The sequence below is a fragment of the Stegodyphus dumicola genome, chromosome 4 (genome assembly GCF_044657685.1).
Source record: "Stegodyphus dumicola isolate Sdum_Otavi_A_Nest chromosome 4, ASM4465768v1".
Classification (NCBI taxonomy): domain Eukaryota; kingdom Metazoa; phylum Arthropoda; class Arachnida; order Araneae; family Eresidae; genus Stegodyphus; species Stegodyphus dumicola.
The window spans coordinates 53,633,784-53,651,901 of record NC_140771.1 but is presented as its reverse complement, the minus strand read 5'-3'; the positions used below and the strand labels follow the sequence as shown (position 1 = coordinate 53,651,901).

Genomic DNA, 18,118 nt, shown 5'->3' with positions numbered 1-18,118 from the left:
GCATCTGCGAGTGCAATCCAGAGCTGTAACTCGAGAAATAAACAATCTCGTTGTTAGGCGACGTGTGCACAATGTTATTTTCATTTTTGCGATAAATGCTTATCGACGTGGTGTTCACGTCGCTCGCAGTTTGAGACAAAAACATCTCGACGTGCGTGGCACGTCTTTTTAGCGCAAGTGGTTAAAGAAATTTTAAAGGATATTCATTTAATGAACTCTTGATAACGTGACCTTCGAACTTCGACACGGGTTTCCAGCTTTGGCGGCAGATATATCACGCATGCACAGCTGTTTCCCTCTATGATGGAACGGAGCCACGTCTGTTGCAGAGAGGTTTTCCTTCTTTACAATACATATTCTTTAATTCTAACCTCCATGGTACCGTATACTAAGATTAAGCCCATTTTGTTTTATACGAGAACAGGTACTTTCTTTAGTTCATGCACTGCACATGCGATTCTCGAGGTTACTGGAAACCAAAAGTTGTGGGAAACTTGCTTTGCCTTTCTAAAAAGACAATCAAATTGGAGCTGCGAAAATTGGCTCTATGCCAGCAGACACTCACGTGATAGGCAATTCGCCAAAAAAGTTATCTCTTCCGACGTCGGCGCAAAAATCGCTTTTTTTGGCGGGATCATTGTATGAACTTCCCTGACTTTTCCAGATTTTGACAAAAATACTTAAATTCCCTGACTTTTCCCTGAATTTTTTGGTCAATTTTCGAATTCCCTGACTTTTCCCGGTTTTCCAGGTAGCGTGGCAACCCTGTCAAACTAAGTATTAAAAAAACCTAAAAAAATATAAATAAGCTTTACAAATTAAAGAACACAATAATTCATCCGAACAAAACCTGTGAAAATAATAGTTCTAATAAGGAGAGAAAACATATTATGAATATAATTAAGATAGAATTTAGAGAAGAATAAAATTTCAAATACACACTTGACAACCTCAGGAACAATTAGCTTCTCATCTTCCCAGTGATACAAATCAATGTCATAAGGTAAAACTGGCACTTTTTCTAATAACTCTGCTTTATGAGTGTTTGATTCGGCAGTTCTTTTTGTGGAGGAGCTAAAATGTGACGAAAAAAATAAAGATTATATATATATATATAGCTTAAAATTGTTTCAAAAGAAGAAATAGTAAAGTTAAATTAAATTTAAATAATTCTCTAGTGCCATTGTTGCAAGGAATGAAATTTGAATTTAACTAACATTCTCTATTCATAAAAAGCAAATTAAAAGTTAATCAAATTTAATTGCAAACAAATAAATGATTAATTATTGCTGCAAACTAATCTACAATATCATTTAAATTCTGAGAACATATGTAAATCAAGTGCAAGTATCAAAATCCATGAAGAAACATGTATATAATTTCAAAAAAATTTCTAATCCTAAAAAATTATAAAAATGCATAAGTGAATAATTGTTGAGCAGGCAGGAGACAGACTTGTTAAGGGAAAGTTGCCTCCAAATCTATTTCTTCAGTTATTTAATTCATGTAGGCAAGAGTAAAACCAAATGACGTGAATTACTAAAAATAAATTTAAACAAGTGGAATTTTGAGAAATTAGCAAGATTAGCAAGTAAATGACTAGAATTAAAATCAAAAAAAGTCAATTAAGAGTATAAAACCAAATTTTTTAGAAAACCAAAACTTAGAAACTCTTGCCTACAGAAAATTCCCCTACATGAATATACATATAAATCAAAAAGAAACTAGATACTATCTACAAAAAATACATACATAATACTAAAACAATAAAACTAAAAAGGCAAGTAAATAGTAAGTTTTAATTTAACTTACTAACTATATTTGTATTTGGAGAGTGGAGCAGCATTTGCCAAACTAAGTGATGTTAAAACTATACATAGAGGGCGCTAATATAAAGTTGAGTGTTAAGCAACTATATGTTAGATCTATCTTATAAACCTATTTTTTAAACTTTTAAGTTATGTAAAATGTGTATTCTGTTGCAAAAACGTTGCTAACTGTGAAGTATTGTAAAAATGTGTAAAAAATTGTAAAAATGCTAACTGTAAGGTTATGTGAAAAAATGGTTGCAAACTATTAAGGATAGTATAATATTAAGGACTGTAAAAAATCGGAAATGTTTTTGAAATAAAGTATGAAAAATTTTTTTTCAAGTAAATTAATCAATTTAATTTTAATTTTGAAAAATATTAAAATGTTTTAAATAAAAGTAAGAAATTTATTGTAATAGTCTTAAGTAAAATTGAATTTCATAAAGTTTAATCAAAACCCTACTAAATACTAGCCAAAAGTAAGGAAAATTAGAAAAAGATAAAAACCTTCACTCAATTCGAGCTATAATTCAAAAATCTTCACTCAATTCGGGCTATAATTCAGACTTTTGAAAAGAGTTGGCCCTCCATTAGTAAAAGGAAAGAATCCAGTATTGTTTAAATATGCATTTTTACAAATTAATATTTACAATATATATTTACAAGATAATCCCTTAACTCTTCAAAATCCTCCATTACCCTCCAGTTTAAGGTAATGTTATCATACCATAAAGAGTCAAAAAATTATAAAGAAAAGTTAATACCTGCCTTTTTAACATATAAATTAATAAATTATGTTGGGACTTGGTTATTAACTTGAACATTAATTAGCTTTATTGTTTCTTCCTTTAAATCTTCTATTTCAGTACATATATTTTTCATTCTGATTATTTGGCTATAAAAAGTGTTACTTATTACTTTTCCAGAAATATTAGAGTTCCAATTAATTAATTTAATAGGAACTGGAAATTCCTCCTTTTATCATATAATTTAATTTTGCTGTGTTTAATTATGAGCAGGTCTAGGTATTCAATACAGTCAAAAGTCGTTAATTCGGACACCCATAATCCGGAACTCAAAGCTAAAAACTTTCTGCGCATGCGTCGCGAAAGACCTTTACGGCTGCGAATATGCGTGTGCGCATGCGCAAAATATGTTTACGAATGCGCGTTTAATGCATAACAGACGGTATAAGCTAAGCTAAAATTATCTAATTCAGTTAATGTTGCAGATTGTGTTGTTCCTTAATCTTCGAATTGGATCCGGGTTATTATTTTTTGCAGACTGTTAGAGCAATTTTATAAAAGTAAGCTTGAACTTTCGATTATGTGAAATAGAATTTCCGATATATATTTACTAATATGTAAAGGATCTACAAAGCGAAAGTATGTTTCGAAGTCCATTAAACAAAAAGCGGAATTGTTGCAAAAAATGGATAAAGGCATATCCTTTGTTTATCTAACCACTCCGAAATCTGTTTATCAATTTCACGTTGCTCTGCGTGTGTGGGGCGGGGGGGGGGGTGTCGCTGCGTGTGTGTCACTGCGCGCAATGAACTGGAAGTTGATCTGTCAGCACTATCCTTATCTTCAGGGCAGATGTTTTTTTATTTTTTCGGCTTATAATTCCTTATTAAATGTAGTATTTCATCTCGATGTACTCCGTCTTTGATATGATTTAAATCAAATCCCTCGTCATCATAATTCGCTTCCGATAGCGAAGAAGAAAACGAAAACATTTCGATTGACAAATTAGTCGGTATTCTTGATACAGCAATTATAGGACTTGAACAGCGGAACTTTGTAACTGAACAAGAAATTATGTCTGTTTATAGAATTAAAGAGGAAGTATTATCACATAAAAAACGAAGCAACTTAAACAACTTACATTGAAAGAAATGTTTAATGAAGTAAACAAATAAATATTAAGCATTTTTTTGTAAATTTTGATACCCTTTAGATCATAATTTTTTTTTATTTCATAAATTATGGTTTCATATTTTTAATTTTATAATTTCTGCATGCCATCTTACCAGATTTAAACTGATGATCTATAGTCTGGAAAAATCGATAATCTGGAATCGCCAAAGTCCCGACGAGTCCGGGTTAACGACTTTTGACTGTACCATAGAATATGTAAAGAAAGATTGATTGTATATACGCTGTCCCCTCCTCCCCGAAAAAGTGGACAGTTCTATATCTCTCGTTTTACTAGGCCGAGTGATGGAACTCAGATTGCGTTTTTCATATCTCGAAAGCATGACTTAGGATATATATTAGATTTATATATAGCACTGTTCTAATATAGGTATTTTGACACAAAATTGGACTTTTCTGATATGACATGCCAATTTTTTCCCATACTTCAATTCTACGAATCAAATTATGCCTAAATTTTAAATTTTGTAAAATTTGGTGTGAAATTTATGGAGAAATTGAAAAATTTATTTAGGTATATATTTTTTTCAGTTTGCGCCAAGAATAATTCACTTGGCGAACTTCTTAATTTAAAGCAACCTATTTTCCCTTATTCTTTTTTATTGTAAACGAGTGAAAGAAAAAAAAAGCCATCCATCAATATTTCAAATAATTTTAACAAAGTGCATAAATCACATTTGGCGTTATTATCACTTCCAACAAATATGCCAAATTTCAAAACGTGCCAATATGTAAATTCACGTTGATCCTAGGAAATTTTGAGTAAAAAACTTTTTGCAGATATACTTAGAAATGCATCTAAAGATGATGGTAAAAATTTTATAGGTTTTAATTAAAAATTTTTTTTCGAAAAATGTATAAAAATTATTTAAAAATACAAATTTTAAAAATAAATCATAAAAAAGGGGTAAATTTTATTTGGAATGAACCTAAATTTCGAATTCTCGAAGAAGAAATCAAGTAAGTTTAATGAAAAAAAAAAAAAAGAGATATTAATAAATATATATCAAATTCAATTAACACTGAGGAGCTAAAATTTTGAGAGCTAATATTTTAAAAATTACTCGTGTGATTTTTTACAAAATTTGGCAGTTTGACATAATCTGAGTCGTAGAATCGAAATATGGAAAAAAAATTGGCATGTTTTTTCAGAAAAAGTCCGATTTTGTGTCAAAATACCTATATTACAACAATGCTATACATATCCTAACTCGCGCTTTCAAGATATGAGAAACGTAAGTTGAATTTCGTCAATCCGCGCAGTAGAACGGAAGATATAGAACTGTTCCTTTTTAGTCCAAAGGGGCTTCTTTGTCCCTTCGGACTATTGCTTTCGTTTTGTGGTTTTCCCCATGTGTAACGTGTATACAAGCCAGTTTCCCTTAGAAAGTCCTCCACGAAGGCATCCCTCCTCTTAGGCAGATAGCCCTCGAGGCTTTGCCATAATCACACACACACACACACATGCTTTCGTTTTGCGTTGAATCACTATAAACGGCGAATCACTCTTCAAACTGTTGCCACCAAATATTAGAGTTCTGCATTATATTAATAATGCAGAACTTAAATAATGAAAAATCTGCATAAATGTATGTATATTTCTCGCATTGTGATGAAACAACGGTACACAGAGCCATCGAATTTTGAATGACGTAATCCTCGTACGAATATGGGCATGTGGAAGGCCAAATTTGAAATTTGGAATTTGTTTTATTATCGATTTCATATTTTGTAAAACATTAACGAATTTTTGAGTAACAGACTCAACGATTTAAAAGCGAGCAATGGCAACACTCTACGGGGGGGGGGACTTTTTATCTGTGAATCGAAAATTCTAAAGATATGCTCATTTTAAAATTATTTTGCGACATTGCTGTTGAACTGAATTTTATGGTTTAAGTGCAAAGAACATGATATTTAATAAATAAAGGTAACACACAAAACGGGGGGGGGGAACGCCCTTTTAGACGTAATTTAAAATCTGAAACCTTTCAGTTTTTTTTTTTTAATTTTTCCGCAGTGTACATATACTAGAATTTATGTATTAGGTTCCACCTACTAACTAACACACTTTGTTCTATGTTGTTCTGTTGTTAGTAACCTTTGTAATAAGGCGACGCTTCGTCCTGCTATTTTTTAGCTATTCGTCTCATGTTTGTTAGATTAAAAATCTTGGAATTAAATACGCAGTTTTATAACATCATTTTTTACTGACCACGGCTCACGCTTAAAGTGTTAGTTAGAATGGTTTAAGTGGTAGTACAAGCTTGATTTTGAGCTAACTTCTTTTGTCAAGTTCTGACAAAAAGTAAGAATGAAATCAGTTATTTATATAATCATTGGTTAACCAATGAATCACTCGTTACTGAATGACGTAAATATTTCAGGGACATAAGTTCGAATTTATTTATTTATTTTTATTAATTTTATTTAAGATATCAATTTTTTATTTCTTTGGGAAATTCTTCAATTACACTGATTTGTTCAATTTCGATTACAATTCTCTCTTGACTGCTTATATTCTGTTCCTAAGCTTGGTAACATAGGTAAGCGCCTATGTTACCAATCTTAGGAAAGCTGCCTTTAAAATTAGAAAAGTTTATCAGCATTTGTTATCCCCTTTTAAGCCATATTTTATACAGAGTACGTCTTCAAACATAGGGAGTTGAATTTTATTTCTGAGTTTTCATTTGGCTATATTTATTCTGCTAAATAAGCCTTACACTTCTACATTTTAGTTTGTAAAACTGGCACATTAATTGCAAGTGCTGCAATAATCTGAAAAGGATTTTCTCCACTACCAACAATCTTAAGTACTGATGATATTTATCCATTAACTGAAATGGACATTATTGCATCGAATTTTAATACTGAAAACTTTTTCTTCATTAAGCATTTTAATCGGGAGGATATTTAACAGGATATATCCATTTGGTCGATACTACCCTTCAGATAAAAACATGTCTACACTAGTAGACTGACTACATTACACACTAAATTTCTTCTTCTTCTTCTTCTTTTTTTTTTTTTTTTTTTTTCAAAAATTAGAGCTACATTTGCGATATGTGTACGTAGTATATTCGAACACACATACAATTATGACTTTTTTCATAAATAAAAATTTTGCAATTGTTCAGCTGTCTCAATATAGGGAAAAGTGTTAAGTAAAAATGTTTACAAAGACGGGTCCAATACCGATTATAACAGACGTATCGCACTAGCGCGACGTTATCAGTTCTGTTGAAATACAGCCGTCCTTTGGCTAATTGGTATCGGTTAAGTGTCTCGTCGGCTAAGTGGCCTGGACCCGTATAGAATATCATACTTACTGAATTTGCACCATATGTGAAGGAGATATGAGTACAACAAATTATCGATAAATATTTCCATATATAAAACACACACTAAACCATTTTTTTAGCATTGCATTTATTTATTTTTTCCCCTTTTTGGAGCATTTTAAATAGGAAATAAATTATTCTAATAACTTGTTGGTCAACTAAAATTAAGAAATCAAAAGAAAGCTGATCACAGAAGTTAAATCATTTTGAATATAGCCTTTTTTCACACCAGAATTTTTTTTTCATTCATTCATATCAAATAATGTCAATACTCCAAGAACTCAAGTGAAATGTAATTATTGATAGGTTGTAGAGTGTCACTTAAGTTTCTAATACACTATTTTAACTTAATTCTTTTTTCTCTTGGCCTCGTTTCCATTTCCCTGCCAGAGAGTAAATTTCTAACTCGTGCAATATTCAAATTAGGTAGAAGAAAGAAAATATTTAAAGATAAGTTTTGGAGAATAAAATCAGAGCGTGTTCAGCCTCCTTGAACGCCACATTGCTTCTCTCGATTAGTATTTTTCAACAATGAGTTATTCTTCCCATTAAGCCTTTTTATGCCAACTTTTATCAGAGCCAGCTTGCGCGCTAGTTATACTGTGAAGCCGTTAGGCTATACTTAAATTTCATTATGTTTAGTTCACCTGTTATCTTTGATTTAAAGCTAAAGCTTCTCTCAGTACGAGTTGGTGCCATCTGTTAATCTTTACTAGAATTAATAAAGGGTCCTTTGCACACTTTTCCTCTCTCTGTGGTACTTCCAAGATATAGTGAAAATTCACCAATTGTCTTTTAGAATCTGGTCTAATTTTATGCTACCTAACAAGGCCAGACCCATACTGGCAAGCGAAATTCGAAACAAACCATGTCACAAGAAGCTCCAAGATTTAGTTTCACCCCCAAGTCGCAAATTGCACTGCCAGCAGTTAATCCCATGGAGGAGATATTTGGATTTATTATTGATACAATAAGGGCTGCTATGAAACCAGCAGTCATTTTTAATGGAAAAAGTTCTGTAACGAACTTTCTTGAATAAATGAATTCCCACTTTATACTATATTCACTGACTACAGGGACAAAAAGTCACTATTGCCACTACTGCACTTAGAAGTCAAACCTCCACTTGGTATAAATGCATTGAAAAGTTTGTGTCAGGTAAGACAGGAAGCGATACATACAATTTCAGAATTTTAAAAATGCTCTTAAAAAAGCGTTTCCCATTGTAAAAGATAGCGCCATCGAATCGGAGCTATTTAATAAAAAATGCAGATTAAAATTGAGGACTTAACAGATTTCATTCTAAGAAAAGTTCTAATTTTTAATTTACTGTACGTCAAGAAGCCAGATAAAGAAATTATTCAAATTATTTTACCGAGTTTACTGCCACAAATCCAAGACCTTTTAGAGTTTTGCAACCCCACGAATTTAGAAAGTCTACCTGAATTCGGAATTAGATTCCAAAATAGACGCGTTGCAGAAAAAGGCATGAATGATAGGCTACAGGAAGAGGCCAAATGAGCAAAGTTTTAGGCCAACGTAATGTCTCGGCGAAGGCCACAGTTTGTTGCAGAACAGACAATTCGATAAAAGAGGGAATGATTCAACTGTCAGTAACGGTCGCCAAAAAGAAGGAAAAAAGAGAAAACGAGTACAATTTTAACTAGGTGTTGGTGTATTAGTGTATTTAATTATGGCAAAGCACAATAGAGCTATCTGCCTAAGGGGAGGGATGCCTTCGTGGAGGACTTTCTAAAGGAAACTGGCTCATATACATGTTACACATGGGGAAATCCACGAAAACACCCATGCAACCAGCCCGTTCGGGGGCTTCGAAACTCGGACCGAACTACCAGTGTTCAGCGACTTTACCGCACGGCCGCTGGTGGGCCTCATCAATTTAAACTAGGAAGGGGTACTGGAGACAAGAGGGTACAACTACCTAGGAAGCAAGAAAATCCCTCGAAAGTTCAACAAAATACCGCAATAAAGAAAATCTGGAGTTGCCAGTTGTGCAGGTGTTATTAAATAATATCCCTGCAGAAGCATTGATATATACCAGAGTACAACATAGTTTTGTTTCAGAAGGTTTTTTTCAAAAGTATTTTTCAAATTACAGACTTTTTAAGTTAGAAACAGCAAAAGTTATTCCCGCACAAGGTATGCAATGTACACACATCGGTAAGATATTATTGCATGTACAAGTGAAGGATGAACACCTAAAACAGGGTTCATAGCCACATTTTAGTTAAAAAAATAAGCACCTATAAGCACTTTTCAAGCACATTTTAAGGAAAAAATAAGTACCTGTCTAATTACATTATACACAACTGCATAACCTTAAAAGAAAAATTAGACTTGTAATTTAAAATATGAGCAATGCAATATTTATTAAGAGAATGAGCATTACCTCAACAATGGAAAACAATTAACTTTTTTTTTTTTTTTTTTAAATTTTAAATGACAGTTCAATTTACAGAATTAGTTTACAATGAGAGAAAAAAAAACTATGCAGAACTAAACTATATTACAAAATTTAATGATGATATTTCAGTTGAAAATATAGAAAATAAATAATAATAAGCCATATTAATTGTATTCGTTTGGCACCTAATAATAAATACAATTTATTTTTCCACTCGTATTAATATTTAAATAATTTAACTTAAATCAAAATTCTGAACATTTTCTAAATTTTCATTGCATAACAGTTTTCCCTTAACATATATTCCAAACAAAGTAATTTAAGTAAAAAAGAGGCACATTTCTGAAATCGGAAGACGGGAAATTGCTTCATGCAGTCATCCTTTAACAGTAAAAGCTTAACTAACCCGCATACTCGGAAATTCCCGAATATTCGGGATAGTAACTGGAAAAAAAACAGTGGGGGAGATTGTAGCCGTTCTTTAGATTTAAATTTAGGCTAAATAAATGATTTTGACATTTCGATATGTGCATCATATAAAAACCAACGGAACTGAGAAATATTCTGCTTAGAAAGCACAGTAAAACTCTTTCAAGTGTTCATAAACAAATCTCAGACTGAACATCAAAATTAATTATCAATGCAAAATACCGCAAACGTTATTGCGCAATAAGTGCGGCGTAATTCTTCCATATGTGATATTACGCAATCGGAATCAACAGCTGTCGGTATTCGGAGAATAAAGAACTGAATAAAGGAAAAGAAAGAGACTTACTAATCTGGGGTGTTTCTGATTCTAATTTTCAACAGACTGTATTAAATTTCTGGAATAGACTCAATCTTCGCTTGGGTTGGGTAGACCGCAAAAACTTTTAGTCCTATTCAATCCAGATTGGACAGTGATAAAAAAAAGTCCGCTGCTTCAATATTAGAGATTTTGCGGAGAAACTCCCAACCTCCGTACTGTATAATGTATTGGAAAAGAAAATGAAATTATTTTGACTATTCAATTACTTTCCTTTTATTTAAGCCATTCCGAATATTATTTCTTAGAAAGCTAATCTGTGTAAAAACACACCCATTTTTGGAAGTTTATCTATACTTCAGCAGTTACTGCAACTACATTATTATAAATATTCATACATATGCTCATAATATAAGTATAACTATCATCATAAACACGAATATGAACTGACTACGCGGAACAAGAATGCAAATTATTAAAATCTTGGTAGAAATTCAAACGTGTGTAGTATTTGGTTGGGAGGAAAAGAATACCGAATGTACCGGAATTTTCTACGTTTTCGCAATTCTTTGGCCAATAGAACGACATGCACCTGTCTGTACTCTCGCGCGTACCATAGGTTACGTTAATGCAGAGGAAGGGGGGAAAGGAATTTTCGGGAGTATGATTCACAATCTGACATTGCATATCAGGAAGAAAAGTTGTTTATTTAGTTTCGGCTTTGGTATGGGGAAAAAATGCGCGTTCATTAAAAACAAAGGATTAAAAAAAAAGCACTAAAAGCAAGAAATAAGCACTAAAAACAAAAAATAAGGGTTTTAAAGAAAAAGTAAGCACCTATAAGGGCCTTTATATTTTATTTTCAAATATAAGGACTTATAAGCACTTGTAAGGACTGCTACGAACCCTGTAAAAGTCATTTCCTTTGTTGTAAGAAATCTTTAAGCTGCCATAATTTCAGGGGTAGATTTTTTGAAAGCGGCAGGGGGTTCATGTTAACTTTCAATATTCTGTTTTGCAACTACAGATGAATAAACCGGAAAAAAGAACAACCCAGCCACCGGAAATCTGCGTCAAGCACTTGGGGCAAGAAGAAAATAAAAAATTAAAAGGACTGGTAAGGGAGTTTGCGAATCTTTTTTATGATAGTCTAGGTTACACGTCGATACACATGAGATCGGTACGGTGACTGTGGCTCCAGTGAAGCCCAAACTTTATCGTTATGATAAAATTACAATTGAGGATCATATGGAAGAAATGTTAAAAGAATAAATTATAAATGCGATAACTAGTCCTTATGCTAGCCGGGTGGTGCTGTGTAAGAAAAAAATGATTTCCCACCTATCAAACACAAAGCATGGCGATTCACCATTCACTATAGAACATTTAACAGCAAAACAAATTATTCTGCCTATCCCTTCCCCATATTTGAAGAGATCATCCAAAAAAATAACTCTACAAAATTCATGACAACTTTGGAACTAACATTAGGCTATTTCCAGATTGGCATGAAGCCTGAAGATGTGACTAAAACTGCGTTCTTTACCAAGTCCAGTGTGTACGCTTTCTTGATAATGGTCCAGTGTGTACGCTTCCTTGATAATGGTCCAGTGTGTACGCCCATTTGGCTTAATACGGAGCACCTGCCACATTCCAATCGGTCATGGATTCGATATTACGACCAGTCCTTTGTAAAAATACATTTATTTATTCAGATCAGCGATCGCCAAACCGTCGATCACGAGCTACTAGCATCTCGCGGGTACATTTTCGGTACATCGCGTTAAATCTCCGGTTGGCTAACCTTGATTCCTCCACTAAACTGACACCGATGACAGGGATGCTGACGACAACTGCTTGTTTCTCTCACGCAACTGTCATTGTCAACCTCATCTCATAGTTGAAAATATACGCGTCAGGATGTGCACGTTAATTTTTTCGTGTGTGTATTAGACATTTACTAATTTGGATAGTTTGTTTTAAACATTGCTACTAAGCTAGGTCTGTTGTAATGATGGCAGGTTCAAGCAAAAAGCAAGAAACGTAGCACTCATTCGAACATGAAACCGATTACCTCTTTACCCAGGAAAGGGACAAATGTGTTTGTTTACTGTACTATGCAAGTGTATCAGTTGAAAAGAAAGGGAACGTCACTTCAAAACCGTTCACGCAGGGATTGAAAAGGTTTTCCCACTGAATTCTGCTCTAAGGAAAGAAATAGTAAGGCAGCTAAAATGTAAACTAAATGCTCAACAATCAACTTTTTTAAAACCACTAAACAAGAATAAAGCAGCCACTGAGACGACATTCCGAGTTTTAAATATTATTGCACAGAATAAGAAACTATACAAAGATCGTGAAATAATCAAAACTTCATTTTTAGAAGCTGCAGATGCATTATTAAATTGATAGTTTAAAAAATAAAACCGAGATAATGTCATCTATTAAATCTGAACAGCTTTCTACAAATACAGTAATGAGAAGAGGTTATGAGTTCTGATGTTACCTCATAACTTAAAACTGAGGTAAGTTGTGAGATAACTTGCTGCAGCTATTTCTTCCTGCAACAGCAACTTGACGAATCGACTGATATAGTTGATACAGCTCAGTTGGCAGTTTTGCAAGAATGAGTTTTGATAATTTCGAAATAAGAAAAGAACTGGTAAAGAATATATTGTGAACAGGATGCACTACAAGGCAAGACATATTTTTAACAATTAAAGATCTTATCAACTCTGAAAATATTCCTATAAATAAGTTGGTGAGATTAGCAACTGATGGCGCTTCTGCGATGGTAGGCAGAGAGAAGGGATTTATAACTTGTGTCGTAAAGACCACAACTTTCCGAAATTTCAGTCTTACAATTGTGTAATTCACCAGAAGTCACAGTGTTGAAAATATTTAAGTATAAACAATGTAATGAAAACAGTCATAAAAATGGTGAACAAAGTTATAGAACATGCAATTCAGGGATGTTTGTTCACAGCACTGACTGATAAACTAGATTGCCAGTATGGTGATCTACTACTTCATATGGAAGTTCGTTGTTTGAGTAGAGGCAGAGTTTCACAACGTTTTCAAGAGTTGCCTTAGTAGAACTTCAAGATAAGGATAAAGATACTGGTGGAACAATTTCAGATGTTGCATCATTCTAAAAAGAACTAGAACTGGGAAAAAAATATCATCCAAGGTGAATACAAATATTCTGCCTGTTTGAAACAAAGCCTTGACAAGCAAGGATCTTCAGTGATTCCTTACAATAGCAAACAATACGTTGAAGTTATTTCAGATTTGAGAAGTTGATTTAACAAATGTTTCCAAGATTTCAAAAGGATATCAATTGTTGCTCAGTTTGTCAAATCGCCTTTTACAGAGACTGATGCTGAAGAGTTCTCTTCTCGTGTCGTGGAGCAGTTTGATTTTCAAGAAGAAAATGCTGTCTTGGAGTTGGAACTGATGGATTTTTCAAAATAATTTATCTGTAAAATCGCTTACTTTAAGCCCTGAAAATTTTGGCCTCTTGTTCCTAAATAAAAATACCCAATTTTGGTCCCCGTTTGTGCCAAAGTGAAGGCAAATGTTCAGCTCTACACATCTGTGTGAGATATCTTTTTCCAGTATCAGATTTATTAAAAATAAGTAGAGAAACAGATTCACTGACAAACACTTGGACAACTATATTCAAATGGCTGCTACTACCTACTCTCCCAACATTAAAAAACTTGTTGATTACAAAAAAAGTTTCATCTCTCTTATAAAAGTTAATAAGTCTGATAAAAAATCTGTTATTCCATTTGTTATTTATTACTAACTACACTTCAATTTCTCTCTTACGTACAATTAAATTTCAATTTCTTCTTTGTTACAAACAGTTTAATTAAAATTGATTTCTTATTTAGTAGAAATGTAAGTTCATAGGCAAGCAATAAAAAAGTGTAAGATTTTTTTAAAAACAAAGTTGGTAGTTCTTGTGGTTAGTAGCTCACAGTAGGATTTAAAAACCGTACGGTAGCTCAGAAGCTTCATAAGTTTGGGGACCACTGATTTAGATAATATTATAATCCCAGTAAAACAATCGACGATGATTTGAACAATCGATGATATATTTACGTGAAGTATTTTCGCCTCTAAATGAAGCTGAACTAAAAGTAAATGCTACCAAATGTTAAGTTTGCTGCTTCAGAACTTATATTTAGGATGTTATTTAGTATATAAAATGTCCAGTAAAGGAATTGAAATCGAAAATTATAAAATAATAACTATTACTACACTCGGCCAAATACTACAAAGAAACTATCATTGTTTTTAGACGTGTGTTCATATTACAGAACGTTCATTAAAGACTTCACTCAAATAGCCAAATCATTATTACAATTAAGGAGAACAAAAATACTCTTCGTTTGCTCAGCCGAGGCCAATATGGTGTTTGAAAAACTAAAACAAGCCTTAATGCAAGCGTCCGTGTTAAAATTTCCTGAAGGCGAAGAAAATTTAGAAATTTCGGCAGATGCCTGTGACTACATAGTGGGTGCTTTTCTTATCTAGAATGGTGAACCAGTAGCATATTTTAACCAAACCCTTAATTCTGCGCAGAGAAATTACAGTGCCACAGAGAAAGAAACGCCCGCAGTATTGCTAGCAGTACAAAAATTCAGAGTTTGCCCTTTGGAGAAAATCACCTATTACACTTTATTCTGATGATGCAGCCGTAGGGCATTTATATTCAGGAAAAAACTTATGACCGAGACTGATTCGATTGGCCTTTAAACTTCCAATAATTTAACATAATTATCAGGCAAACTCTGGGAAAGGAAAATACGGTGGCTGATGCATTCTCAAGAAGAAGGCAATACTATAAAGTGCACTATGTTTACGTCGAAAATACTGAAATCAAGCGGAATGATTACAGAATAATTGCAAAGGGATCCCGAACTCAAAAACATTTATTCTTATTTGGAGGATCCAGTTAATTTTGAACACCCAGATATTACCGCAGTAAGACATAGACCCGAGAACTACCAACTTCTTAACCTCTTCGCGATGGGCGAATCATATATGCATTTCGTACGGACGCATGCGAGGCCCGGGCGGTTCACCCGTGCACTCCTGGAGAACTGGCCAAGTGAACGGGCAGTGCAGATATGCATTTTAAGCTGAAACAATTTTTAATAGCCACTAGATGGCACTCTGTGTCCATTACATTTAAACTGAACGTAGTTTTAGTATTCTGACCTTCAGATTGTTTATATTCTGGCTGTTTTTGGTATTTTGCTTGTCAGCTGTGGCTGGGGAGGGGGGAAATCGTAATGTAAACAAACACAGCTCGGCTCTTTAAATCGCTGCGTGCTAATGAAAACATTCTCGTATCTGATTTATATCCAATTCCTTTTTTATTCTATTTTTTTCCTCTACTTTGTACGGTCTTTTAGGGTTACTGTGCGAAGTTTTTTTACGTTTTGCATTGCCTTCAGATATATTTCCGTTCCTTCTTTTTTTATTTAGGAAAGCCTCACCTCCAGTCTATTATGACGGGAAGGAGGCGCTATTTATCAGAGGAAGAATACCCTAGTATGGTTAGTGAACCATTTACTAACGCAAATGAGAGTACTGATTCATTTTCTAAGGAGTTAAAAAGTGATACTTTTTCTAAGAGTTACAAGGTGATACTTCTCTGTGCTTCGAAATTTACCACGCTCATTTTCATTTTAAATTTTGTTACTTCTTACTGTAAATAGTCTTTATTGTGTTCTTTTTAATAATTTTAAACTTTATTGATGGATTTTATCAATTAAAACTTTAGAATAATTTGAATAGCTCTTCCGAAAAGTATTATGGAAGATAAGCAATTTTTTAAGTATATTTCCATGTAAAATAAAGAAATAAATGTTTTAAGGGCTAATTTTAACATATATAAGAGCTCAAGTAATAATCTAAAATGATACCAAAAATTACGATGCTAGAAGCGAAACTTTTGTTTTTCTGATTTTTGTTATAAAATTAGGCTTAACGATGCAAAACCTCCGTCCTGTACGGTGACTGCCTTCGATTCTCTTCCGTCCCGCACGAGCGTTTTAAACAAAGGTGCGCCGTCGCGAAAAGGTTAATAATCTTTTATTTTATTCGAAAACCACGAATCAAAATTATGAGCTTAGATTGGTTATTCCAGCGAATTTGAGGTTACGCATTCTAAATTAATTTCATGATTTGCCTATTTCTGACCACCTGAGAATTCGAAAAACAATACAACGAGTTCGTGAAGCGGTATATTTCCCGCAAATGCAAAAGTCTGTAAGTGTGTATGTCAGGTCGTGCTGTAGTTGTCAGTTAAATAACGATTTTAATTATAGCCCGACCAGGCACTTAAATAATATAAAGGCAACGTTTGCAAACGAATTAGTCGAAATAGATTTAGGCTCATACCCCCGCAGCGAAGTCAACAAAAATAGATATTTACTTGTTATTTCAGACCATTTTTCTAAATAGATAGAAATTAATTCTTGATAATGGTAAACAATTTGTTAGTCAAATATTTGAAGGGTTATGCAAAAGACCAGGCATAAGCCACCTAAAAATGGTTACCAGAAGCAGTCAAACATGGCATAGCTAAAAATGGTTACCAGAAACAGTCAAACATGACATAGCAGGTTAATAAGAACATAGTGAGTGATATGTTGTTAAGTGAGAAACTATTATAAGTGCTGGGATAGAGGGGTCAAAGAGTTAGTTTATGCATTAAGAACAGTTAGGCATGATGCAATAGGAAAAATTCCAGCAGAACTATTCTTAGGCCGAAAGCTAATTATGCCACTGGATACTTATTATTATTATTTTGTAGAAGAGAGCTCCGGAATTTCAAATAAATATTACACAAAAGATAATATATGAAGCAGTCAAAAATTCGGATATGGCACGGAAAAAACAGAAATTATATTATAACATGAAAATATAAGAAATAATTTATAAGGTGGGAGGCAAAAGTTTAAAGGCGTTTACAAGCGTTCGTTCTCATCTTCAGGGAAAGACAGAATAGCTAAATTTTGTCCACGTTTTCAAGATTCATACTTAATTGAAAGGATTAGAGAATCAGTAGTTTATTTAAAAGATACAAAAGGGGAACAGACAGTGGCAAACGCTGATCAAATTAAGCCATATTATGACCGGACTAAAATGCAGATTTTTACGAATATTTTTCAGGACGCTTATAAAGAAAACGGGAAAGCAAAGAAGAACAGTGGAACTTGAGCTGCTGAAATACTGATACGCAGTCGCATAGACCTCCGACCTAAGGTTCTACACCAATCAGAGTTATATGTCCATGCGACGGAAAAGAATCTACAGCCAGCGGCATTCACTGAATCAATGATAATAATAGTACAATGCTAAATTGACAGTGTCATCTATACAATAATTGTTACATAATAATCCGTATGAAAATAAATATACTATCAATTAATAATTACATTGTCATGGATAGGATCTATGTTGTGGAGAGTGGAACTTATATATTAACCAGTTTTTAAACCTATGTCTTCTTCAATACGTCATAACTTCATGTTATCAGTTACACACCTAATGATGTGTGTCCGTATTATTTTTGCAGTTATCCACAGAGTAAGCCAGTCACATCAGTTCAGGCAGTTGATAGTTCCATAGCCCAAAGTATATGATGTTGTGTAGATTATTCCATTTTCACTTTTGTTAACTTCATCGTTCAAGTACTTGTCCACTTCGATACATCATAACTTCGTGTCCTTAACAGTAGCACACCTCATTATGTGTGTCCATAGCAATTTGCACACCGCTGTGTCGCAATTATCCACAAGTCAATCACGAAATTGCAATAGGGAAGTTCATTGTAA

General features: G+C 33.4%; 1 protein-coding gene across 3 annotated transcripts in view; it reads right to left on the bottom strand.

The window, feature by feature from the left end:
* Positions 1 to 18,118, bottom strand: part of LOC118200314 (UV-stimulated scaffold protein A-like) — a 74,996-nt gene that overhangs the window by 12,280 nt on the left and 44,598 nt on the right. For all 3 annotated transcript variants that reach the window (XM_035372268.2, XM_035372270.2, XM_035372269.2), the window contains exon 11: positions 943 to 1,074. In XM_035372268.2, coding sequence (XP_035228159.1) covers positions 943 to 1,074 — 132 coding nt within the window. The remainder of the gene's footprint in view (positions 1 to 942; positions 1,075 to 18,118) is intronic.